This window comes from Nicotiana tabacum, chromosome 9 (assembly GCF_000715075.1).
Source record: "Nicotiana tabacum cultivar K326 chromosome 9, ASM71507v2, whole genome shotgun sequence".
Lineage (NCBI taxonomy): Eukaryota > Viridiplantae > Streptophyta > Magnoliopsida > Solanales > Solanaceae > Nicotiana > Nicotiana tabacum.
Window position 1 is genome coordinate 78921775 of NC_134088.1, and position 27635 is coordinate 78949409.

A 27635-nucleotide genomic window follows, 5' to 3' on the forward strand; every position below is an offset into this window, starting at 1 on the left:
ACATTTTTAAATTTAGAAATAATTCAACTTTAAACTTTTCATTTTACCCATTTTACCTTTAATAAGAAGCTTTTATAACCACACAAATGTCATGGCCCCACAAAGCTTTTACCTCATAAGCTTTTAAGACCACAAGTTTCAAAAATCTTCTTTTTTTTCTTAAACTCCGTACCGAATCAAATTATTTTATCTAAATTAAAACGGAGGGAGTACTTAATTAGCCGAAATGACAGAGTCTTTCCCAGTGAAGGGTGGTAAGGTGCCTACAGCTACACCAAAAACCTTTCGAGTTTACTACTCCATTCCAATAACTTACAGAAATTGGAGAGTGCGTCCTTATTTCCTTTTTCTGTTTTAATAAATAGAAATAATTCTCTAATTCTTACCATGTGTCCTCCAAGTAATATTTAGAGCCCGTTTGGACATAAGAAATTTTTTCTTTTTTTCCAAATAAATTTCAATTTTTTTCGAAATCACTTTTTTCGAAGATGCATTTTGGAAATTTTTGAAAATTTGAAAAATTCCAAAAAGCTATTTTTCAAAATTTTCACTCAAATCACTCACAAAACATAAAAAACAACCCAAAATTATATTCATGTCCAAACACAACTCTAAATTTCAAATATCATTTTAACTTGAAAAAGTTTTTTCCAATATTTTGGAATTTTACAATTCTTATGTCCAAACGCCCGCTTAGTTACTTTGAGGTATATTTGGTGTCCAAACTCGCCTATATTAGGTAAATATTTGTCGAAGTGTAATTAAGCTGGCTCATTTACTAATTAAGTAAATTTGTGTTGAACTTTGGTAAAATGTGTCTAATACAAAACTGTGATTATGATGTTTAAATTCTTGTAATGCAAGAATTAACAGAGGAAATCATGGAGCATATTACTCACATAGCTAGACTTAGTGTTGAGAATTAACTGAGGAAATCTGGTTTGCCAAAAGAGTTGATGGATAAGAATAAGGGAAGAATTCATTATGTAGGTGCCTCTGCTGCAGTAAGGAATGCCTATGTTGCTCAATTTGATAAGGACATGGAAGTATTCTTGACTGCAAGGGCTGAGGAGATTGTTCATGGAGATTTAATTGTTCTTATTTTGCCATCTATTCCTAGTGAAATACACCACTCACAACTCGGTGATAGAATGCTCACATTTCTTGGGTCTACTCTTATTGACATGGTCAATGAGGTGAGTCAATCATAACCTATATAATCACTCTCGTGACATACTTTTCTTTTTATTCGTTACCCCATTTAAAAAAGAATGATACTCATTCCGTTTCAATTTAGATGAGATAGTTTTACTCGGCACGGAGTTTAAGAAAAAAAAAATACTTTTGAAACTTGTGTTCTTAAAATTTTAAGGGATAAAAGCTTTGTGGGGCCATGACATTTGTGTGGTTACAAAAACTTCTTATATTTTTATATTTAGAAATAATTTCACTTTTGTACTTCACTCTTTTCTTTGTTCTTGGCCAATCTAGTACTCATGTGATCATTTTACATGAAATTTTTTTTTTTAGTCTGTTTCAAAAAGTATTGATATCTTTCTATACTTATTCGTACTTTCTTTCTTCTCCATACAGGGAATTGCAGATGAATCTCTAGTTGATTCATTCAATTTGCCACTACATTTTCCATTTGCTGAAGACATGACTAAAATGGTGAAGAAAAATGGTTGTTTTAGCATAGAGAGAATATAACTAATGTATCCCCAGTCCAAGATTGATGCAAAGAGTTTCGTAGAAGGAATATTCATCAAAAATTTTGGAAGTGAAATAGCAGATGAAATGTTCATGAGGACTTTAGGAAAATGCGAAGAGATTTCTGCATGGTTGAAAGTTGAATACTACAAGATTGCGAGGCAGTTGTTCGTGGTTTTGAAATTTTTGTGGACTCTTTTATATAGTAGAACGTTCAACTCCTCCCATATAAATGTAGGTCAATTGACCAAACCACATTATAATATTACCTTTTGATATAATTATCTTTGTTGTCTGATTTATCGTGTTAAAGATTTGCTTTATTAGCTTATGCATGATGCCTTGTTATTTTGATCCAAACAAGTGGTATCATTGATGGTAGGCATGAAATCCATATTTTAGCCGTAGTTTGCGCTCTAATTACTGTATTTTTACTTGTATTTGAGCTTAAATGATAGTGAATTGCACTTATTACGCGTTTTATACCTTGCAGGAAGTGATTTCGAGTTAAAAGGATAATTTGGAGCTAAATCAAACAATTTGGAGCTCTGAAGTCTAAGTAAAAGCCCAAGGAATTAAATCGGGATCGCGTTCGGGGTCGAGGACCAAGTTTGGATATCAAAAAGTGCACAAAAAATTTACTCCGAGAAAATTACACTACTGCACCGCACGGGGCGCCGCGAGGCGCGGAAGTGAAAATATGCCTGGCAGACGATCGACATGCTCTCTGATAATTCCATAAGCACGCCGCATGGTGTGACGCGAGGCGTGGCACGCCTGTACAAAATTCTTAGAGTATTTTTCTACTTTGACTTGGAAAGGGTAGTTTCGTTCGGACCCGCTTATATACGATGTAAATACATCAAAAATACGATTTTGAGAGGACTTTTGACCTACAAAAGATTTGAGAAGCAACTAAGTCAAGAGGAGCTTTATATTGTATTTCTTTACATCTTATGCTCTAGTTTAATTTAGTGATTCAACTAGGTAATCAAAAGAGCCTCTTGAATTATCAATCGAATTAGAAAATAGAAAAATATTCGTGAGAAATTACTCTTTAGACTAAAACCATCATTTTATTTGTTGCAATTGTTCACCGTGCTTCAGTTGGATTATTTATTGAAATGAATGTTTAATCGAAAGAGGAACCTTAACTTCAAGTATAATCTAATTATCTAGTGAATTCGTGAGAATCAACAATATTATAGAGTGAATTACTTCAAGAATTGGATCCCGAGTCAATTATCTTGCACATGTCTAGTCAATTACCCTTATTTCTCTCATTGATATTTCTTTGTTGCTTAACTGCTGTCTTTCGTGATCAATTGATAAGTGCTTAATTTTTTGTAGTTAATCATCGTTGTGAATCATTCAATCAAGTGTTAATTTTTCTGGATAGTATTTAGCTAAAGATTATTTGAACACTGTTTAAATCCAATCCATGTGAAGACGATAATTTAACTATACTATCTTTGACTAGCGAGCAATAATTTTGTGTTGTGTTTTGCGCTCCTTAAATTTTGGCGCCGTTGCTGGGGATTGAAAATCAATAATGTTCAAAATAGTTTATCATACTAATTCAGGAACCAATTTTACTTTGTTGTATTCACGTTTTCTCACTAGTGTGCAGGATACATGTCTAACCTTTTTGGTGCATGACTCGATCTTCTTTAAAGGAAGTGATACCCTACGAGCCGGAGTTGGAAAAATACCTGCGACAACTGAGAAAAGAAAGAGGATTCACCGAAAATTTCTTGGGACGACCTTCAACCCAAGAACACATGGCAAAGAAAGGTGATGATGGAGTAGACTTAGCTGCAAGAGAGGCAGCACAACATAGAGAACACGCTGTATGGTTAGCAGCTGAAGCAGCCCTTCGAGCTGCTGATGAGACTGTCGAAGAGGATAGGAGTCAAATATTCAATCTAAATCGACCCCTGATTGGAGACCAGTTTTGAAATGCGGCCTTGTAACGACTCGACCAGTCATTTTATTTAATTGCCCCACGTTTTCCTTTTTGATGCTTTACACATGAGTGTTTATAATTTTATTACTTGCGGGGTTGGCTAGCTTCGTTCTGGGAAGATTTCGGGTTGATTGGGACCCTTTGATTCTCGAATTAGAAGCCTAAGTTGATTATGCTACCAAACTTTGACTTTTGTGAAAATGATCCCGGAACGGTATTTTGATGGCTCCGATAGCTGCGTATCGTAATGTTGGACTTGGGCATATGCCCGGTGATGAGTGGTGATTTTACCATTTATTTTAGACTCTTTTCTTTAGTTTTTGTATCCTTTAATAATAAAATGAGGTGATTTATGGTGTGCATTACTAGATTTTCAGGTACAATGAGTCTTGAAGAGAATTGAAATCAAATGAAGTGGAATTAAGCAAAAGAGAGTTGAAATAGTGCAAAATCCTTCAAGGATTTCATATCCGCGAAACACTGTTCGCTTTTGCAAGCTCGCATCTGCAAGTACAGGGTCGCATTTGTGAAACACTGTTCGTTTTTGCGATCGCGCATCTACAAGTACAGGGTCGCATCTGCATAAATACCAATATTCCGTTATGATCGCATCTACGGTTGGCAATCCGCATCCACGGCGACATGTTCGCATCAGCGAAGTAGGCAATTCTACACGAGTTTCGTATCTGCGAATAAATGTCCGCTTTTGCGGAGTCGCACCTGCGATGATTTCCCACTGGTGCGGTCAACGACTTTTAGCTTCGGACAAACTTGGTATTTCACATTTTCACTATCCCAAGCCCTTTAATAGACCTAGCTCATTTGTAAAACATCTTTGGCTTATTTTTCAGTCTCTTGACTAGAGAAGACAAGTTTTGGAGTTAGGGTTCTTGCACACACACTTGGATCTTGAAAATTTGAAGCTTTTGCTTTGTATTGAATATCTAAGTGTGTAGTATTTATTTCAACACTTGAATCTTGTTTATGAGAATATTCATATTTATAGTATGAATTAAATATCTTGCTGTGTGTATGTATTGAATAATTTTTATTTATTATGAAGTGAGTTATTGTTTCTTTAATTATTCTTGCTCTTTAATGCTTCCAAAGGGATTAGCTAACCTAGGACTTGCCCATTAACTTCGAATTAATTTTGAAAATGATAATTTGGGGTTAAGAAAGATTAATTAACAAGAACTTGAGGCATTAATCCTCATTTTATAGATTCTACCTAGGGATAGGATTGAACTACTTGTAGCCATAATCGGATGCACTTAATCTCTTAATTATTTTAGGGATAATTTAATTAGAAAGTCTTGTTAGTCTTTGAAAGAAGCTAATAAAGAATTATTACCCAAGGCTAATTAACATAAACTCGCTCATATTTGTAAAATCGTAAAATATATTAGATCGTTACTTGAGTGTAATTCCCATTGCATCCATGCTTGTAGCCATTGTTCATTTTACTTGCTTTCTAGGTTAGTTTATATTTTCGCAATTTGTTATAAATATTTTCTCAAAATCTTTCTAAATGTTTGGCTTAGCACAATAAGTGATAATTCTCTTACACGCCTATTCCCTTACATATTATTCTCTGTGGGATTCAACCTCAACTCATAGTTAGGTAAATTATATTGCATGTGACTGTGTCCATTTACTTTTTAGTAGTAGATTTGGACGTCATCAAAATTGGCCCCGTTGCTGGAGAACAATTTGACGTATTTTAGGTTGTTTGAGAAGTAAGTGTACGTGCTTTGGTCCAAACTTCCACAGGTGCGATTTTTGTTTAGAAGTGCAAGTTCGTAGAAGTGACACATCTTTCGCAGAAGCGTAGCTGCATCTGTGACGAATTTTTCGCAGGTACGATGACTTGCAGAATTGTGCAATTCCAGTAGCTTTGCAACAGGAGCTTTCGGAGCCCGTTTGGCTCGGTTCTTTATCCTAGTTTATGTGCCTTTAATTTCTTAGCATAACTCTAATGCCCGACTAACATTGCTTTAATTTTGTTTAGGTACTTTGAGATTAAAATGGACCCGAACATGAATGAATATGCGGTGCTTGATCACGAAATTGAAGAACTGGCTGAGGATTTGAACTATGATACCAATAAATCCATGTCTTCTGATTTTCAAAATCGGTATTATGATAATCTCCTCACGAAGAAGCTCAAACTTGAGAAAGGAATTGCCGATGACAAAGTGGCCAAGCTTCTTCCGGATTTCCATGGCCGGCTAGTTTCAAGTGGCTGGACCTGCTTTATCCCCACTCCATGCAATGCCAATGAGTAATGGGTGAGGGAATTTTACGCTAACTGAAAGCATACACATTTCCAAAATCATGAACTTACAATAAGAGGAAAGATTGTGAAATTTGGAGTTGAAGAGATAAATGATGTCTATGGGCTTCAAAATCATCCGCTCGAGCCAATGCGAGAAAGAGATCCATGCAACAATAGTGATTGGCTAGTTTCAAAGCCTTGTCCTACAGGTCAGACAGTGACTTGGGCTAAAAAGAAAAAAAGGCATCAAATGTGATGATTTCACAACTGAAGTAAAAATGTGGTTGCATATCATTGCGAGCAGAGTGTCTTCTTGTAGGAATGTGTCTGAGGTCATATATACTAGGGCCCTGATGAGTGATTGCATCCTTGATGGCATTCTAGTGAATGTCGGTTACTACATCATTTAGGAGATGAAAGAGTATGTGCTTCAAGGTGGCTCGACATTGATATTTCCATCATTGATTACAGAGTTGTGCCGGCATGCACAGGTTGAGGAATGGGATGGAGATCAATGGATACCGGCGGACAAACCCTTTCACCCTTTGAGAGTGATAGGAGAAGGCAGTGTGCTAAAGAGCAAGAAGAGGAAGATGGAGATTATTGTAGGTGAGGGGTCCTCCTCACAAGATACTCAGGCCGAGGGACCATTTGGGATGCTAAATTCCCAGCTTGCCTCGATTCGTGACTTAGTGTCACAGCTCCCTAGTGGCCCTCACACTCCCAGCCTATGTCCGAGTATTTTACCAGGGAAGAAATGAAGACCTACTCAGAGGCCCATAAAAAGTAGGCTGTCTCATAAGAAGTTGGCAGCTTCTGTTAGCAGGCGCGAGGCAGTCTATGGCAATATGACAAAGGCACATGTAGATCTTCAGGCAGGTGCAATGACTGGAAGAATTGTGCAATTCCAGTAGCTATGAAACTGGAGCTTCCGAAGCCCGTTTGGCTCGGTTCTTTGGCCTAGTTTATGTGCTTTTAATTGCTTAACATAACTCTAATGCCCGGATAACTTTGTTTTAATCTTTTTTAGGTACATTGAGCTTAAAATGGACCCTCACATGAACGAAAATATGGCACTTAATCACGAAATTGAAGAAGTGGCTGAGGATTTGAACTATGATACCAACAGATTCATGTCTTCCGATTGCCAAAACCGGTATTATGATAATCTCCTCACGAAGAAGCTCACACTTGAGAAAGGAATTATCGATGACAAAGTGGCCAAGCTTCTTCCGGATTTCCATGTCCGGCTAGTTTCAAGCGGCTGGACCTGCTTCATCCCACTCCATGCAATGCCAATGAGTAATGGGTGAGGGAATTGTATGCTAACTTAAAGCGTACACATTTTCAAAACCATGAACTTACAATAAGGGGAAAGATTGTGAAATCTAGAGTTGAAGAGATAAATTATGTCTATGGGATTCAAAATCATCCGCTCGGGCCAATGCGAGAAAGAGATACATGGGACAATGGTGATTGACTAGTCTCAAAGCCTTGTCCTACAGGTTAGACAGTGACTTGGGCTAAAAGGAAAAAAGGCATCAAATGTGGTGATTTCACAGTTGAAGCAAAAATATAGTTGTATATCATTGCGAGCAGAGTGTATCCTTAGGGGAACGTATCTGATGTCACATATACTAGGGTCCTGATGATTACTTGCATACTTGATGGTATTCCAGTGAATGTCTGTTACTATCGTTCATGAGCTAAAGGAGTATGTGCTGGCGTGCGCAGGTTGAGGAATGGGATGGAGATAATTGGATACTGGGGGATCATGAAAGAAAATACTTTTTTCACATCAAGAAAAGAAAATACTCTTTTTGTTGAAATGAAAGAAAATATTATTTCCACCTCATAAAAATTTAATACTCTTTTTGTTGAAATAAAAGAAAATACTTTTTCTACATCATGAAAAGAAAATACTTTTTTTGTTAAAATGAAAATAAATCCGTTTTTTTTACATCATGAAAAGAAAATACTCATTTGTAGAAATAAAAAAAAGCACCCTATTTATTACATAAAAAGAATGTACTATTAATAATATTTTTATTTAGGGTCGGGGGCCGGGGTTGGGGTGGGGATTGGGGGTGGGGTAGGTAGGAGATAGGGGTGGGGTGGGTAGGTGAGGTGTGGGGGTGGGTTTGTAGGGATAGGAAATAGGGTGGGGAAGGTTGAAAAAGACTTTTGAAAAATATTTTCCCTTGTCTTGATAGGAAAAATATTTTCTTCCAATTAGAGGAAAATGAGTTCATGAGGAACATTTAAGCCGACCAGATATGGAAATATTGAAAAATATTTTCCGAAAAATATTTTCCTTCATACCAAACACACCCTTAGTGTATTCACCAATCATCATTTGAGTCATTGCGTAATTATATATACCTACTCAATCTTGATAGGAGTACAAGTCTGTTACATACCCATCCAAATATAATACTAATGGACCCTATCACACCCTTTGGACTCAGTTAGTGGTGCCAACATGGGCACGCCGCGGACTGGACATGAGAAATGTTGGGAAAAAATGAATAATACCAAATTGCATGACTAGGTAAATAGCGAAAATAACCCAAGTCTAAATTTTCTCAATTTACTTGAACCAAAGAAAGATAATAAATTGGCACTAATGATGACACGGGCAGCAACTATACATCACACAAATGAAAAATAGCAGGGCAAAAGTAATCAAGGTATGAGACACCAAATTTACGTGGAAAATATTGTGAAGAGGTGAAAAACCACGGGAGTTTGCCCACAAAAGCTCCACTAAATCAATCAACAAGAGTACAAATTGTTCTCAAAGTGGATAAAAATAAAGTGCCAAGCAAAGAGCAACAACACAAATAAGATAACACCAAACTAGAGACAAAAAGAGAGAACTCAACCGCAATAGGGCTACTGTTGACGTCCAATTTTGGGAAGTTCCACACAGAAACTCCAATCGCCGGATTTAAGAACAGGATGTTGAGAAGCTCCAGTCCAAAGTTAAGCACGATCAAACGGTTAACGAATCAGAAAACAATAAAAGAATCGGACTGCCTGGAGCAGTATTTTACGAAGCAAATAACAATATTTTCTTCTCTCTCAAGTCACCAAAAACGGCCCACCTCTCTATTTTTCACTCTTGTATTCATGAAATAAGACCTAATTTGGTCATATATATAGTGGGTTTTAAGAAAAAATGGGCTAGATCCAAACGGTATTTCATTTATCCATATAGGAAGGGAAAAATCCCAAAACCTAACAAGAAAGTCAGAGTGCTGACTTAAGAACGTAACTGTCCAATTTCTTGGGCATAGTACGTAAGTGACAAGGGAATAAATCATTCCATCATGAAGTTGGACATGTAAATTATTTGTGTTTTTCTTCATCGTTGTCTTCCTAGTATATTTTGAATAAACATAGTGACATAACACAGTTAAATTAAAGGAAGCATCCAAAAGAGAGCTGTTGCTCTCAAACGCACATGCAAGTATACATGACCGTACAAGTAATAAAATGATAAGTCGAGTGTCGAACCACAGAGACTTATATCAACTACCTACTAAATTCACCAAGATTGTTATTCAGTCGAGCCAATTCGAGTTCAAGCTGTTTAATTATACTAAATTATAATTCTAAGTAGTAACTAAATTATCAAGCAGTAAAACGGTTGTTGTGTATTTAGTAGAGATAATATTCCAGGGTTGTGATCGATTCACCAATCCTATTGTGTTCTAGTTAACTCTCCCTTTCATACAATTCACTCATGGTTGCTAATTAATCGAACAAATGCTCTCATAGCCTTCTCCCGAAGTACTACTCGCCTATTCAAAAAAGATTAACACCTATATTCCTATTAAATCAATCTATTAAGAATGCATTAAGATTATGATATTTAATTAAGCACGGTGACTAGATATATTCCTATCCTAACTATAAATTCGCCCCCTAGTGACATAACACAGTTAAATTAAAGGAAGCATCCAAAAGAGAGCTGTTGCTCTCAAACGCACATGCAAGTATACATGACCGTACAAGTAATAAAATGATAAGTCGAGTGTCGAACCACAGAGACTTATATCAACTACCTACTAAATTCACCAAGATTGTTATTCAGTCGAGCCAATTCGAGTTCAAGCTGTTTAATTATACTAAATTATAATTCTAAGTAGTAACTAAATTATCAAGCAGTAAAACGGTTGTTGTGTATTTAGTAGAGATAATATTCCAGGGTTGTGATCGATTCACCAATCCTATTGTGTTCTAGTTAACTCTCCCTTTCATACAATTCACTCATGGTTGCTAATTAATCGAACAAATGCTCTCATAGCCTTCTCCCGAAGTACTACTCGCCTATTCAAAAAAGATTAACACCTATATTCCTATTAAATCAATCTATTAAGAATGCATTAAGATTATGATATTTAATTAAGCACGGTGACTAGATATATTCCTATCCTAACTATAAATTCGCCCCCCCCCCCCCCCCCCAGAATTAAGATCGTGCTCTCTTCAATTCTTTTTTAATCTAAATATGGCTTTCCCAAGCATAGCATAAATAGTCAATAGAATCTAACTATTGGCCAGACAATTAAGCAATTAATCACAGAATTGAAGAAACAACCATATATTGGTGAATTGTAATCAAGGTTAAGTCAACGTTAAACATCAATATTCATGGCTAAATCACAACCCCAGAACTATGGGTTTTAGCCACTCATGACAGTATTAAACAAATTCATAAGTGTTGGATAATTGAAAATACTAAGAAAAAATAAACAAATCTGAGATATCCTTGCTCCCGAATGTTCCTCATGTGTCTCTAGGTCTAAAGTGTGTCAAAAGTCCAGAAAATAACGTTTACCATGTATTTGTACCAAGTAGAGTTGGACGTAGATGAAATTTCCCTTTCCTATCCGAAATAGAAAAACTTGACAACTTAATTCTTTCCATGAGTCGCACTGTGCATCGCCCAGTGCGTCGCACTGATGCTTTTTTCCTGTCAGACCTCAAAAAAAACCAGTCTCTGAACTTTGAAAATTTCTGACAAACATTTGCACTGATACGTCGCACAGTGCCTCACACTAGTGCATTTCTTCAGCAATTGCTTCTTCCTTGAATTTTGACGTCCAGAATTGATCCTCGAGCCCCGAACACGACCTCCAAACACGATCCCAACTATTTTTCTTTCTTTTCTTTTTCAATTCAAGTGGCTCTTACTTTTTCAAAATAATGCACCTTTCTCCTTATTTCATTAGTTCGACTCAAAAGCCAAACCAACCACCACACACTTTAACTCTTACAAAGTTCATAACAATTCCAAGTGCTCATGAGAGGTGAAAATGTTCAAATAGATGGTTAATTCAAATAAATGGGTAAGGCTTGTAATGTGGTTGCCAATGAAACAAGATTACAGGCTCAAAGGGGTTAACTACGATACATAACAATTAGGTGGGTAAAAGCATATAACTTGCTCAACAAAAAAAATGCCTATATCACTTCCTAGACTGACCGAAACTACTAATTCATTTTGCAAACATACGGGGCAAGTTCTAGACATCAAATGCAATGTACAGAATAACACACAAACCTCATACACACATGGCACATAACTCACTCAGAATTGGACTCATCAAGACATTTCAGTCAAAGAAGTTAAGCAAAGTTAAGGTCATACAATTTAAGGTACTTATACAAGAGTCAAAAAATGAGCCTAAGTGTCACAACCAAAGTACTCACTATTCTCAAGGCATAACAAAGTCAAGAGATATTGCTTCAATTCCAATCACAGCACACTGGCTCCTACTCGTAAGAAATAATACAACTAACTACACCCGGTTCAAACAAAACCCTTGGAAAAGAATCGCGGCATAAAAAAAACCATGGGGGAATTATTACACTACCTACAAAGAAAATCTTTTTTATTGGACTTTAATCCCTCAAGAAAGCTGTTCACAAAATCCATCATCGGGAGGAGTCCAAATTGTTTTTTTTTTGCATCACTACACTAAGAAGGAATACTACAATTAAGCTAGGATAGCATAGACAATCTCCTCACCCCATACTTAAAATTGTGCAATATCCTAAATACACACTGTAAATAACAAGAAGGTAAAAGAGACTCCCTGGTAGGCCAAAGGCCAAAAAATTAGCAGCTCACGGGTACTCAGACTTTCCCCAGGTATGGTCCTTTGTGTGGGCACCCCACACTTAGTTCTCACCATCTAGCTCGCTTTTTGCACCCTTCCAATGGCTTTGCTTCCTATGCTTATAATCCTACAACATCAAAACAACCACTACAAAAATAATATAATAAAAATAAAAACAAAAGAAAGCAGTAAAGTTGGGTTGCCTCCCAACAAGCGCCTAATTTAACGTCTCAGTACGGCGTAGTGTCTCGCTTACTCATCATCAAGTACAACATTGGTCTTCTCACCATCAATTATTCCTCCCCAATAGTGCTTGACACTTTGTCCGTTCGCTAAAAAATTCCCTTCACCATTTCAAGCACACATCTCAATTGCACCATAAGGAGTGACTCTCACCACCTCAAATGGGCCTGACCATCTCGATTTTAACTTCCCAGGAAACAGCTTGAGCCTAGAATTGAACAATAATACCTGTTGTCCTGGCTCGAAAAGGCCTGTCTTGATACTCTTGTCATGCCATCTTTTCGTTTTCTCTTTGTAAAGCTTAGCATTTTCATAAGAGTGCAACTTGAACTCATCTAACTCATTCAACTGCAAGAGTCTCTTCTCACCCGCGGGTTCAAGGTCCATATTCAACTTTTTAATGGCCCAGTACACTTTGTGTTCAAGTTCAATAGACAAGTGACATGACTTTCCATAAACGAGCTTATACGGTGATGCCCCAATTGGCATTTTGTATGAGGTTCTATATGCCCACAAGGCATCATCTAACTTTGCAGCTCAATCCTTCCTATTCACACTCACCGTCTTCTCTAATATTTGCTTTATTTCTCTGTTAGACACCTCAACTTGTCCACTTATTTGTGGATGATATGCCGTAGCAACTCTATGGCGGACTACATATTTAGATAGAAGGTTATTCAACACCCGATTGCAAAAATGTGTCCCTTCATCACTAATCAAGGCACGTGGAGTCCCAAACCTCGAGAATGTGTTCTTTTTCACAAACGCAACTACCACCATGGCATCATTTGTTGGCAATGCAATCGCCTCTACCCATTTTGACACGTAGTCAACTGCTAGCAAGATGTATTTGTTTCCTCTGGACAATGGGAATGGTCCCATAAAATCTATCCCCCACACATCAAAAACCTCGACCTCCAGGATGTTATTCAAAGGCATCTCATGCCTTTTTGTGATTGTTCCTGTTCTTTGACATTGGTCACACTTCTTTACAAATGCATGGGCATCCTTGAATAATGTTGGCCAAAAGAAACCAGATTGTAATACCCTTGCAGTTGTTCATCGCCTCCATGATGGCCCCCATAAGGTGATGCATGAAAATAATACAATACTAATTCCACATCCTTCTCTGGAATGCATCTCCTCATCAACTGATCAGCACACTATTTCTACAAGTATAGCTCATCCCAATAGTAGAAGTTCACATCATGTAAAAACCTCTTTCTAGCTTCAGATTCAATTTTAGGAGGAAGTACCCCACTCACAAGATAGTTCACATAGTCCGCGTACCATAGGGAAAGGTCTTCGGTGATAGCAAAAGGTTGCTCATCAAGAAATGCCTCTTTAATTTCTCCACCCTCCTCTACGTGATCATGATTTTCCAGCCTTGATAGATGGTCAGCTACTTGGTTCTCTATGTCCTTTCGATCTTGTATTTCTACATCAAATTCTTGCAACAACAAAACCCAGCGCATCAATCTAGCCTTAGATTCCTTTTTTGTAAATAGATACCTGATTGTTGCATGATCGGTATGGACTATGACTTTTGTTCCCGCCAAGTATGCCCGAAAGTTTTCAAAGGCCCACACAACAGGTAACAGCTCCTTTTCAGTAGTGGTGTAATTCAGCTGTGCATCATCAAGAGTCTTACTCACATAGTAGATAGAATAAAAGACCTTTTCTTTCCTCTGGCCTAGCACTGCCCCAATAGCATGGTCACTTGCATCACACATAAGATCAAATGGTAAGGACCAATCTGGTTCCGCAATAATGGGGGCAACTGCCAACTTCTTTTTGAGCTCTTCAAATGCCTTCAGGCATGCGTCATCAAAATTGAAAGTTACGTCCTTTTCAAGCAACCTGCACAAAGGCGTAGCAATTTTTGTAAAATCCTTTATAAAGCGCCGATAGAATCCCGCGTGTCCCAAGAAACTCCGGACACCTTTCATAGAAATTGGCGGAGGTAATTTTTTAACCTTCTCCACCTTTGCCTTATCAACTTCAATTCCGCTTCCAGACACTCTGTGACCCAACACGATGCCTTCCTACACCATAAAATTGCACTTTTTCCAATTCAACACTAGATTTGTTTCTTCACAACGGGGTAACACCTTGCTCAAATTCTTCAAACAGTCATCATAAGAAGACCCAAAAACTGAAAAATCATCCATAAAAACTTTCTCAAATTTTTCCACCATATCGGTGAAAATAGCCATCATGCATCTCTAGAAAGTAGCCGGTGCATTACAAAGACCAAACGACATACGCTTGAAGGCGAAAGTGCCACAAGGACAAGTAAAAGTGGTCTTCTCCTGATCCTCTAGGCATATGACAATCTGGTTGTACCCCAAATAACCATCAAGAAAGCAATAATATTCATGCCCCGCCAATCTGCCCAACATTTGATCAATGAATGAATGTTGGAAATGGTCCTTGCGGGTTGCTTTGTTGAGCCTTCTGTAATCAATGCAAACTCTCCACCCTGTTACGGTGTGAGTAGGAATTAGCTCATTTTTCTCATTCTCTACCACAGTCATCCCCCCCATTTTTGGGCACACATTGCACTGGGCTTACCTAGTTACTATCAGAGATATGGAATATGATACCTGTATCGAGCCACTTAATTACTTCCTTCTTCACGACCTCTTTTATAATGGGATTTAATATCCTTTGTTGCTTAACTCTGGGGCAGTGTCCATCTTCCAGAAAGATTGTATGCATGCAAAATGATGGACTAATTCCCTTGATGTCAGCAATTATCCATCTGATAGTCTTTTTATGTTCGCGAAGTAATCTGAGTAGTTTTCCTTCTTGTACATTAGTCAAGCTAGATGCGATAATAACTGGAAATGTCTCAGAGTTCTCCAAATAAACATAACACAGATGCACTGGAAGGGGCTTAAGTTCTAGCTTTGGATCTTCTTCAATATATATCTTAGGAAGGGTCAGAGTGACAGGCCTATCCAACTCCTCAAATCTCCCAAACCCATGGACATAACTGCAAGACTTGTCAAGTACTTGCTCAATTTCTCCCATCATCTCATCTTCACTGTCTTCTTCATCCCCAATAAAAGCTCGTTCAAGAGGATCTATGGGGCTCATATAAGGCACCAATGACGTAGCATCACTTTCCACCACAAAAATCATGGATAGCTCTTCATAGTGGGCTGGCAATATGAGTGCTTTATACACATTGAATACCTTCACTCGATCACCGACTCTGATTGTCATCTTTTCTTTGCATACATCAATAATAGCTCTGCCCACTGCTAAAAATGGATGCCCCAAAATAAATGGGACTTCTTGATCAGGCTCGTAGTCCAAGATAATGAAATCAGCAGGGAATATGAAAAAACCCACTAACACATCTTCAATCACTCTTTCAGGATGAGCAAGGGAGCGATTAGCCAACTGTAATATTACCATTGTTGGGCGTGGCTCACCCAACCCCAACTGTCTGATCACAGATAGCGTCATCAAATTGATGCTCGCTCCAAGATCACACAAAGCTTGCCCGACTGCATGCTTACCAATCGAGATTTGGATAGTGAAACTACGTGGATGCTTTAATTTCTGAGGTAGCTTGCTTTGGATTCTAGAGCTACATTCCTTGGTGAGTGCCATAGTCTCGAATTCAGTCAACCTCCTTTTATTTGCCATTATGTCCTTGATGTATTTTGCATATTTGGGCACTTCTTGCAGGATGTCTACCAGTGGAATATTGATTTGCACTTGCTTCAAAATATCAAGAAAATTTTTATACGTGACATTATCCTTCACTTTCTGTAATCTTTGAGGGAACGGAGGTGGTGGCCTCGCAACTAATGGTGGAGGTTGCTTAGCCACCGCCTCTTCAGCTGGCTTCTCTGACTCCTTTGATTTTTCTAATTCCAGCTCAATAGTGGCCGACTCCTCATTAAAGGTCACTTGTTTTCTCTTTTTTGACTGGACTTCTCCTAACTGTCTCCCATTCCTCAATGAAACATCATTAATAAATGCCTTAGGATTAGCCATAGTGTCGCTTGGAAGAGCTCCATCTGCTTGAGTATTTTGGGCACTGGCAAGTTGCCCCATTTATCGCTCCAAAATTCTCATTGTTGTTGCTTTGGCCTGCTGATCAGCCATTAATATTTTCGTTATCTCCTCAAGGTGACTCGTTGAGTTTGCATGTTGTTCAGCCTGAGGTGGTCTATATTGTTGTTGAGGTGCTTGAGGCATGTATTGATTCTGAGCACCTTGGTTTCCACCCCAATAGAAGTTTAGATGGTTCCTCCAATTGGGATTGTAAGTGTTCCCATACTGGTTTGTCTAGCCCCCATTTGCATTACCCACAAAATAGACAGACTCTGGATTAACTGGGCATAAGTCGTTTGTATGACCCTCTCCACATACTTCACAAAACAATTGAACCTGTTGCACTGGCTGGGCTTATTTCTTGTTAATAACCAAGGTTATCTGATTTACTTGGTTGGTAAATGTGAAAATCTGCACTGATAATGCAGAGACGACATCTAACTCAAAAGCCCCTGCAGATTTTTGCACTGTGTGTCTGCCCATCTCTCTTTGCCAATCAGGATTGCTTTTGGAGAATTTGTTCAATAACACATATATCTCATCAAAGCTTTTCTCCAACACTTGACCTCCAGCTGCAGCATCTACCACAATCTTTGTGTCAGGATGTAGCCCTTCTATGAAAGTGTGAGCTAACACTTCGTTTGTCTGAATGTGATGAGGACAGTCTCTGAACAACCCCTTAAATCTCTCCCAAGATGAGTATAAAGACTCCCCCGTTTTCTGTTTGAAGGTGACTCTTTCACTTCTAATCTTTGTAGTTTTTCCTGAATGGAAGAACCTTGCCAAAAATTTCCTTGCCAGATCATTCCATGATGTAATAGAATTAGCTGGTTCTGCCTTCAGCCATTGCTTTGCTTCGCCCAATAGAGAGAACTAGAAAAGTGTGAGCCTCACATAGTCTGAAGTTACTCCGTTGGTGATATAGGTATCACTAATCTCCAAAAAGTTCAGGATGTGCTGTTGTGGATCCTCGTGTGGAAGACAAATAAACTCCCCATTCGCATGTAGTAGCTGGATCATGCTCTGTTTCAGTTCAAAGTGCCTAGTGATTCTGGGCTTCACAATGCTGGAGGTGACATTAGCAATGCTGGGCATCACCACCTCCTGAACAGCCATATGTTGCTCTTCTGCCATGTTCACAGGAAATTGAACAAGTGCCTGAAGATTATTTATATCCCTTGCTTCCCTCAACCTCCTATGAAATGTTCTCTCAGGTTCGGGGTCAAATCCTTGAAGTCTATCCTGGCTTCTGACCCTGCACATTTAATAAAAATCCATGAGATCAGAGCAACAATCAAGTAACGTTAGACTTGATGAAATAAATAATGAAAGCAAAAACTAGAAAGTAGTCAATATTCAAGTTCCCCGATAACGGCACCAAAAGAGAGTTGTTGCTCTCAAACGCAAACGCAAGTATACGTGGTCGTATAAGTAATAAAATGATAAGTCGAGTATCGAACCCACAGATACTTGTATCAAATACCCACTAAATTCACCAAGATTGTTATTCAGTTGAGCCAATTCGAGTTCAAGAGTTTAATTATACTAAACTATAATTCTAAGTAGTAACTAAATTATCAAGCGGCAAAACGGTTGTTGTGTATTTAGTAGAGATAATATTCCAGGGTTATGATCGATTCACCAATCCTATTGTGTTCTAGTTAACTCTCCCTTTCATACAATTCACCCATGGTTGCTAATTAATCGAACAAATGCTCTCATAGCCTTCTCCCGAAGTACTACTCGCCTATTCAAAATAGATTAATGCCTATATTCGTATTAAATTAATCTATTAAGAATGCATTAAGATTATGATATTTAATTAAGCACGGTGACTAGGTATATTCCTATCCTAACTACAAATCTGCCCCCCCTCAGAGTTAAGATCGTGCTCTCTTCAATTCTTTTTTAATCTAAACATGGCTTTCCCAAGCATAGCATAAATAGTCAATAGAATCTAACTATTGGCCAAACAATTAAGCAATTAATCACAGAATTGAAGAAACAACCATATATTGGTGAATTATAATCAAGGTTAAGTCAACGTTAAACAATAATATTCATGACTAAATCACAACCCGAGAACTATGGGTTTTAGCCGCTCATGATAGTATCAAACAAATTCATAAGTGTTGGATAATTGAAAATACTAAGAAAGATGAAGAAATCTGAGATATCCTTGCTCCCGAATGTTCCTCGTGTGTCTCTAGGTCTAAAGTCTGTCAAAAGTTCAGAAAATAATATTTTTCATGTATTTATACCAAGTAGGGTCGGAGCTAGATAAAATCTCCCTTTCCTAGCCGAAATAGGAAAACTTGCAAAATTAATGCTTTTCAGGCATCGCCCAGTGCGTCGCACTAATGCTTTTTCCTGTCAGACCACAAAAAAGCCCAATCTCTGAACTTTGGAAATTTCTGACAAAAATTTGCTCTAATGCGTCGCACAGTGCCTGCACTAGTGCATTTCTTCAGCAATTGCTTCTTCCTTGAATTTTGACGTCCAGAATTGATCCTCGACCCCCGAACACGATCCCGGCTTAATCTCTTGGGTTTTTACTTAGACTTCAAAGCTCCAAATAACTCGAATTAGTTCTACAACATCTACATCACTCAGAATCACTCATACAAGGCATAAAACACATAATAAGTACAAAATACTAGCGATTAAAGATTAAACACAATAAAAGTGCAGTAAATTAGAGTGCGATAAGCGACTAAAATACGTAATTATAGCCTACCATCAAGAGCTCCAAAAATTCTACGGAGACGGAGCAGTAGGTACTGGGATCAGCACATAGTGATGAGTCGTTCGCGTCTATTCTCTTAATTCCCAATGGATAGGCATGGCCACCAATCTACAAAAGGAAAAAAAGAAAACCTTGCATATTCTCCACCACAAAAGCTATGTATACTTGCTCCCCAGGGTTAATAAATTTGTAGCCAATTGACTAAATAGGCCCATGTCTATATACTTCGTTCAACGTGTCTGGGAAAAATAGGATGGACCCTACAAAAACATGTCGAGCTAGCTCATTATATAATTATCGGCAGCAGCTATCTTAGAGATTTTGCCTTGCAAAAAAAAAAAAAAGAAAGAAAGAATTGCATCCCACTCTATCCACATTTATAGGAACTAGGAAGAGGCTATGAGCAACAACTGTGGGAGAGAAAAAGAAAAGGTGATCATGAAGAAGAAGTATCAAGCTTTAGACAAAATGCAAAGACATTTTCCAATGAGTGCTGGTGATGATGCCTACAGCTACTCCAGAAACTCCCAATTGCAGGTATAAAATTTCTTGCACCACCCTATACTATTCCAAATCTTAGCTTAACTGCATGTCCTGAGAAATATTAAAGGCAAAATATCTGGAATCAAGTGTTTAAAACAAATTAAACTAGCTTGTCACTAATAAGAAATTTTTGTCATGCATGTGAATGTATTCTGTTTCACAGTTAGATAACTACCTAAGCAATTTTACTGTATATATGCTTCTGTTATTAAAGGAGAGTTTGGTTGTTTTCTGTATATCTATAAGCTTGAATTTGAGATTTACTTTGGGCTCGAATAACCTTTGAGTTGAAATCCTATAGTTAATTTATTCTAATTAAAAGTTGTTAATGGTGTCTATTGGTGGTTAATTTAAGATCCTGATCAGATTCTTGTAATTTGAGTATTTACTGTTTACCAAGGAAAACATAAAACAAATTGATCACATGCGTTTTAGACGATTTTGACAGTTACACTAGATTAGATATTAAAGAATGATGAATGATAAAGCTGAAAATTCTTGGTCAACCTATGTATATCTTTCAACTACAGAGAGAAGTGGTAGATGGTGCAAAGAAGATGGTAAGGGAAGCAATTCTTGGAAACCTTGACATCAAAAGCATGTTATCATCTTCAATAAACACATTACGTATTATAGACTTGGGATGTTCAGTTTGACCAAACACTTTCTCAACTATGTCATATTATAGAAGCTGTAAAGGACAAGTGACATTATCAATTCAGTGCAGATTCCTCTAATATTATTCCTGAATTTCAAGTATTCTTCAATGATCATGTCACCAATGATTTCAATACCCTATTTCGATCTCTACCGATCGATAGGTCCTACTTTGCAGTAGGAGTTCCAGGGTCTTTCCACGGCAGGTTATTTTCTTCCAATTGGAGGAAAATGAGTTTATGATGAAAATATTTTTTAAAATATTTAAAACAATCAAACATGAGAAAATTAAAAAATATTTTTCGAAAAATATTTTCCTTCATACCAAACACACCCTTAATGACATGACTTTTCCAGACCTATTTCATATAAATATTCACCTTTTTTATCATGAGAGAGAAATGTGAATGGATATGTGAAACTCTTTTAATTATTGGTAGTAAGGACAATTTTAGTATTTTACATATATTTAACTTATGTGTCTAAATTATTCCTTTCTTTCTTAGTCGGTATCAGATCAAATACCATAACACAAAATAGGAGGGGGGAATAGTTAGTTTAGCCGTATATTTGGAACTGAATTTTCTTTCTTTTGACATATATACAGGGAATGCTAGAGGAATCTCTAGTTGACACATTTAATGTGCCAGTGTATTTTTCCTCTCCTGAAGACATGACTAAAGTGGTGGAGAAAATGGTTGTTTTAGCATCGAGAGAATAGAGTTGACATATCCCCAATCAAAGCTTGCGGATGTAGCTAATGCAAAGAGTTTAATCACAAACCTAAGGGCTATTTTGGAAGGAGTTTTTATCAGTCACTTTGGAAGTAAAATCGCAGATGTAGCTTTTGCGAGGACTATTCTCAAAAGTGAAGAGATCTCTGCATGGATGAAAGATAATTATGAGAAACCATGTTAGTTATTTGTCATTTTGAAGCGTAAATGAATTTCTGTGGAGGATTATTTACGAAAAGGTTGAGCATAAAATGTCATTTAATATTTAATAGTTTTATCATTTTCCTATGCTTTAATCATTTGTGGAGAATTGCTACTACAAAAACCATGTTCAAAGAACCAGGTCCTCCACGTAGCTGCTTAACTGTTCTAATAACCAACTCCACTGGGTAAAGGACCAGCTCCTCTGGTTGATGATTGTGCATTTGTGCCAGACAGTAACTTTATCTCAAAGTTACCCAGGTCTGAGTTTGGTGGAAGAAGGCTGCTATATGTGATAAGTGTTGTTAACAAGAAGATACGAATAAATCAGTGAGAGACAAGAGTCCCAAAACTGGTGGAGTCCTTAGAACAGTAGGAGTGTTATCAAACGAGAAGCTGACTATGCATTGGACTTCTGAATTCATCCTTTACACATCAACTGAAGAATTAATTGTTTTTTACTCTAGTCGAGTACCAGTATTGTATATTCTTGAGTCAGTCTAGTGAATGAGTTTGAGAAAATTGAGTTGTAATCAAGTGTTACAAATAATAAGAGTTGGAGTGAGTGTTTGTTTTACAAGTTAGAGTAACTTTTAAATCAAATAGTCGTAGTAAGAGTACTGAAGAATATTGAATTACAGTCTTGTAATTGATACATTTTGGCTCATTATTCTAGTGGAGTTGAAGTTGAAAATATTACGTAGTAGGTTGTTATTTTTGCACCTTTTGAGCCGGTTGATTTTTCACGTAAAAATTATTGTGTTTACTTTATTGCTTACTTTACTTCAAGTTTAAGGAACACGGTAAAGAACTAAGTTCTTTAGTAAATTATACGGGCACTCAAATTAACAATTGGTATCAAATCAGGTTCTCTCATACACATGACTAACACCTAGAGAGATCTTGAAAGTGAGATGAGCGCTCCACCCGGAATTAATGAAGGACAATCAACTACTAGACCACCCATGTTCAATTAAAAATATTACAGTTGGTGGAAAGAAAGAATGGAAGACTTCCTGGCAGCTGAAGACTATGAACTATAGACCATAGTGAACCAAGGTCCATTAACTCCTACTAAACAAAATGCACAAAATGAAACAGTTCCTAAGAACCCTTCTGAATTTGTGGCAACAAATTTCATAATGATGAAGAAGAATGCAAATGCTAAGAAAATTCTTATCTGTGGACGTGGTCCTGATGAGTACAACAGAATTTCTGCGTGCTCTATTGCAAAGCATATATAGGATGCACTCCAAACTGCTCATGAAGGAACAAACAAAGTAAAGAGATCAAGGATAGAACTATTTATGAGAAACTATGAGCTCTACTCCATGAAGGAGTCTGAGCCCATCCAGGAGATGATGACTATGTTTACTATAATAACTAATGAACTGAAATTATTTGGAAAGGTGTTTACCTCAGAAGAGTTGGTCAGCAAAGTTCTAAGGATCCTTCCAGCTTCATGGGAATCAAAAGTCACAGCAATCCAGGAAGCCAAGGAGCTGGACAAAATCGCACTTGATGAGTTGGTGAAAAACTTAAAGACTCATGAAATGAGAAAGTTAGAACTGCACTAGGAAGGGGCTTTCTTTAAACAAATATATTGGCCATTGGTTGGGACAAAATGCCTTGCCACAACCATCACTTATCTGCCTAAGTGCTACACTAGATCTTAGCTTATGGTGAATAAAAAGCGTTCCCTTTCTTTGGGCGAATGTACTACAAGAATAGATAGCTAATGAAGCATGGTTATTGTTCACCAGCTTATTTTTCCCCTCTATGACTATTTAGATATGCAAATGGTGCCCACTGATGTTCCATCTGAGAACTGAGTTGTTTCTGCTGTCAGATATTGTTGAGATCTGAGGACTTTGATGGTTCATTAAAATTGTTGAATCAAGGAATTTCAGAAGGGATCCAGCTTGATGTACTTTTATATAACACCATTCTTCAAGTGGCATCTGAGAAGGTAATTAACTAAAATATCAACCTTCAAGGTATTGTATTGTTATTAATAAAATCCTTGCCTTTTAGTAGAGCCAATATTTATTTATTTTTGATAATTGTAAATTAGAAGCCAAATCTATTGTATGTATAGAATAACATGAAATTGTTGCACAGAAAAAGGTTTTATTTGAATTTCTTTTCTGGTATTTGGTGGAACCCTGGTACCTCATCTTGAAATTGTAGGAAGGAAGCTTCACAATCAATCTTTTTGCTGTTTCAATTATTATTGTCTTGGGCTACCATAAGACAGTAACTGAATTCAAGGCAATTCTACTTCTATTGCAACAACTAGAAGTTCCACCTCGGTCAAATGGGATATCATTTTTCCTTTCCGGTATTTCGTTAAAGCTTGAAAAAAACCCAAATTTAGAGGTAGTGTTTTCTCAGCTTAGAATTCTTCCAGAAGATCACTGGACACATTTTTAGAAATGTTAATCATAGATGGCAGTGGAGAGGAGGATTCTGGGGGAGTTAGGATGCTAGAGAACAAGAGGAGGGGGGAGAGGAGAAAGAAGAAACGACTTGCTCGACGGTTGGGGGGAGTGGAGAGGACTGTTAGTTTAGCGAGAAATTGAATGAACCCATCCACTTGTTAAGTTAAATGAAAAGTCCAGCTGCATTTTACCTTTTACTGCTTGAAGAAAATACGTACGCTTTCTAACTAGGTCATGAAACTGTTTTTTTTTTCCAGGGAAGAATAGATGTCATCGAGCTCATTGCGGAACAGATGCATGTCCATGGGGTTCTGCCAGATCCATCAACTTGCAGTCATGTTTTCGCTGCATACGTAGACCATGGATTCTACAATACTGCCATGGAAGCATTGCAAGTTTTGAGTGTGCGAATGATTGCTGGGTGTGACAACATTACGGATGAAAAGCAAATTGAACTCGAAAATCTAATTCTTGGTGAGGACTTGGAAGATGAGTCCCCGATTCTTGAGCCTTTCAAAGACTCAAAGGAATATCTTACTGTTGCCTTACTACAATTAAGATGGTGTGCCATACTTGGATATCCAGTATCGTGGTCACCTAGTGAAAGTCAATGGGCCAGGAGACTTTCAAATAATCTTGCTTCATGAGTGCTTCTCTATGAAGGTTTCATGGTTGGACTACGTTGGTCGTCTCTTCTAATCTGGCAAATCGCCTGGTATGATGGCGCTCGGTTCTGATACTGCAAACTCTTGATACTTTAAGGATCGGAATGGGTTAATGAGGATATGGTTGTCATTTCAATACCAGGCGTGTCATAGGTAGTCGGAGTCAGAATCTTCCATAGTATGAAATCCTGGCAATTTTGTGATTGTACAGCAGTAGCAACTAAAGGTTTCAGCAGAACAAATTAGGAAAAAAAAATATGATCACGAAATATTCTAGTTTGGTAGGATTCTTTTGACTGATCCTTCATTTTGTCGCACCAACAGGTATGTACGTTAGTGTTGAAAAGAGCCTTTGACATGTGTAAGACGTTATTTTCTTATACTTCCAATGAAAGTGTGCATGGTGTCTGAGGACTTGAACATGACTCAGTTGCTTCATTTACGTTCTTCTACTCTTCTCAAGCCATAAACGCCGTAACACTTACTAGGGGAGATTTATATTTGAAAATTCATATTACCAACAAAACTGTGCGGCCATGCACATTATATGTACGAAATACCAAATTTAGCGATTTTTCTTTTTTCCTTTTTTTGCAATTTATAATGAATTGTCGTGGAGACCAATAAAATACATCATCTTAGTATCTTACCAAACAAATGACAGTCCATCGCACTCCCTGTTATTTGTTGCAAATTACTTATGCTTTAGGAAACCAAGAAGGCATTAACTATCCTTTATAATCATTATTTGCAAATTTAATCAAGTACCCTTTATATTTAATACTATTAAATGGTTTTCTTAATATCAAACTTTAAAAAGAGATAAAATAAAACGGTAGTAATATTATTAGTAATTCCTCAAAGATCAAGTCGTTAGATCAGATATCAGAACGCTAGTCCTTCTGGAATACATGCTGTCATTCCCATCAAAGGAGAGGTACAATTTAATAATGCTCTCAATCTGAGAATAACAAGGGGAGTGGGGTAGCGAGGTGAATGAAGAAAATGCCACTAAAACCAATTTTGGCTATCGTCCTCCCAGATAGTCGAACAAGCTCGTTAACCTTTTACTATTGACCCCTCTCCACCAACAAAAGCTCATCAACTTTTTATGCTTGCTATAATAGACACTTTTTATGTGTCTAAATATTTTCACCGGGAGGCAGCTCAGCGAGCTTTGGAGGAGTACCTAGTACCCGTTCCATGTCAAAGCGGACTTCAATATTCCGTATACTATAACCAACCACCATGAGCCAATATAGCAGTTTGGCAAGTTCTGGGGCACCTGTCTCTGTTACACTAGTCTGCATTCCATATAAAAGGAAAGTGATAAGCATACCAACAAATATCTTGTTCATACATTCCAATACTTGCTGCATATCTTACAGAACACAAAAGTATACATAGTTTGTGTAGGCTTTGCTTTTGCTATTTTAAATAAACTTGTCTTATTTTACAAACTTTTGAAGAGAACATCTTTTTTTTTTTGGTAACAATGTAAATATTACGATTAACAACAAACTCCAATACACCTAAAGAGCACCTAAATCCCATAGCCACCTTCCATGAAGGGTACTATGTGATGTAGGCCTCCAACATAGCTAACTATACAAAGAGAACATCTTTGTTAATAAGGTTTTGACACTTCTTTGTAGGATCCCATGAATATTAGTCTCAATAGTTGATAGCTAGCCTGTTTTAGCCAAAATGGGCACAAGGAGAGGAGAGTTTTGAACACATCTCCATAATAAAAGATCTAAGGATATATTAAGTTAATCCATATTGATTAAATGATATTCAACCTTGTCAATACCTGTTATCTGGCCTTTTTTCCATTTCCAAACGACACACTCCCTCCTTGGAAGGCTATATGAGAGATGAAGTTTTTCTTTTCTCCGGTCATATGTCTTGAGCATCCACTATCTAGATACCAGTCTTGATTGTTCCCTCTCACTTGGACCTACACCAGAAATCACAAGTTAGTTTTGGGAACCTAGACAAGCTTGGGTCCCATTTTGTTTGAAAAATGATGAATCAGATCTCTTCTTGCCCAGAAGAGGAAAGGATTAGAAACTATTTTCTTATTAACCTTAATCCATTTAGTATGGACAAGAGTCTTGGCTTTTGGATCCTTTTCGTTTTTCACATTTTTAGCAATACCAAAGGTGTTTCTATGGGCATGAATTAAGGTAGGACAAGTGTCTCTAAAGTGTCCTACCTTTCCACAATAAGGGCACATTTTATTATCAGAAATTCCTACATACTTTGGTTCAAATTTGGGAACAGGTTTTTTGTAGCCAATTCCGGATTTGTCAGAGCTATAGTTTTCATTTAGCTAATTCAAGGCATCAAAAGATCTATGGAATTTGCTTATTCTAGAGAATTCATAATTAGCCTTTTTCACAAAGATTATCTTTAGCCCCTTTTAATTTTTTTTCAAGCTTATCTTGCAGATCACTCATTTTTTCCTTACCATGTCTATCATGAGACTTCTCATTCTTAGAAGTAAGTTCAAGAACCTGGTTTTTCAGGTCTTTGACCTGTCCCTCTAGATTAGCTTTATCAGATTCAAGCTCTGTGAGATCAAGTTTGATACATGAAAGATTGCTTATCAACTGATCATTTCCAGCACTTATTTTATCCATTTCACTCATCATGGTCACAATTATGGCCATTAGTTATTTTTATACATAGCATGAATGTTTTATTTCAAGTTAGAGATACTTACCTAGTTTGTTTCATCTTCAGTTTCTGAATCACTCATGGCCATCATTCCTATCACTTCTTCTTCTGTTTGGATTTCTCCAATCGCCATCAGTGTGACTTCAATGTTTTCATCTCCAAAGTCAGCTTCCAAAGTCCTCCATATATCATGGGAAGAGGTGCAAGAGGACAATTTGTAAAGAATGTTTTTGTACAAGCTTCTGCAGAGCAGGTCCTTTGATTTAGCATTTTTCTGGACTAGCTGACATCTTCATCATCGTATTCCTCTTCTCTCTTGTTGCAATTGTTACCTTCACCATCCATTTTGGTTAGGGAGAATTGGTCTATGACTGAAAATTACCCATAGGTAAAAGTCGGTGGACTGAAGAAATGTATCCATATGTAGCTTCCATTCATCATACTGTTGTCCATCAAACAAAAGATGTCTTCCAATGTGCATTCCAAGCTGTACTGGAGACTCTGTCGCCACAATATGGTATCATCAATTACAGCATAGAGACTTATAGCCTCATCCTCCTTTTC

The 27635-nt window shown here is 37.4% G+C and overlaps 3 protein-coding genes, 1 non-coding gene and 1 pseudogene across 4 annotated transcripts; 3 read left to right on the forward strand and 2 right to left on the reverse strand.

The window, feature by feature from the left end:
• The window catches only part of LOC142163974 (loganic acid O-methyltransferase-like), a 4244-nt pseudogene extending 2258 nt beyond the window's left edge, over positions 1–1986 (forward strand).
• Positions 1987–12439: 10453 nt separating this feature from the next.
• On the reverse strand, positions 12440–12817 carry LOC107832465 (uncharacterized). The gene has a single exon (XM_016660312.1). The coding sequence runs from the start codon at positions 12815–12817 to the stop codon at positions 12440–12442; it is 378 nt and encodes a 125-aa protein (XP_016515798.1).
• Positions 12818–14902: 2085 nt separating this feature from the next.
• Positions 14903–16402, reverse strand: LOC107832466 (uncharacterized). The gene has a single exon (XM_075221132.1). The coding sequence runs from the start codon at positions 16400–16402 to the stop codon at positions 14903–14905; it is 1500 nt and encodes a 499-aa protein (XP_075077233.1).
• A 646-nt stretch (positions 16403–17048) lies between these two features.
• On the forward strand, positions 17049–17155 carry LOC142164471 (small nucleolar RNA R71). The gene has a single exon (XR_012695239.1). It is a non-coding gene; the product is annotated as a small nucleolar RNA R71 (small nucleolar RNA).
• Positions 17156–19547: 2392 nt separating this feature from the next.
• Positions 19548–24827, forward strand: LOC107773545 (pentatricopeptide repeat-containing protein At1g76280-like). The gene is made up of 5 exons (XM_075221133.1): positions 19548–19685; positions 20956–21045; positions 22693–22844; positions 23117–23252; positions 23982–24827. Exons 1-5 carry the CDS (start codon positions 19548–19550, stop codon positions 24369–24371), a joined length of 906 nt encoding a protein of 301 aa, XP_075077234.1. The 3' UTR covers positions 24372–24827.
• Positions 24828–27635: the final 2808 nt, after the last annotated feature.

Coding starts and splice junctions, on each gene's coding strand:
- LOC107832465 (XM_016660312.1), bottom strand. CDS start 12,817: ATGCCAATTGGGGCATCACCGTATAAGCTCGTTTATGGAAAGTCATGT.
- LOC107832466 (XM_075221132.1), bottom strand. CDS start 16,402: ATGGGGCAACTTGCCAGTGCCCAAAATACTCAAGCAGATGGAGCTCTT.
- LOC107773545 (XM_075221133.1), top strand. CDS start 19,548: ATGAGCAACAACTGTGGGAGAGAAAAAGAAAAGGTGATCATGAAGAAG. Junction 21,046..22,692: donor CTAAAGTGGTGGAGAAAATG/GTTGTTTTAGCA, acceptor TTATTTGGAAAG/GTGTTTACCTCAGAAGAGTT. Junction 22,845..23,116: donor AAGACTCATGAAATGAGAAA/GTTAGAACTGCA, acceptor CTGAGAACTGAG/TTGTTTCTGCTGTCAGATAT.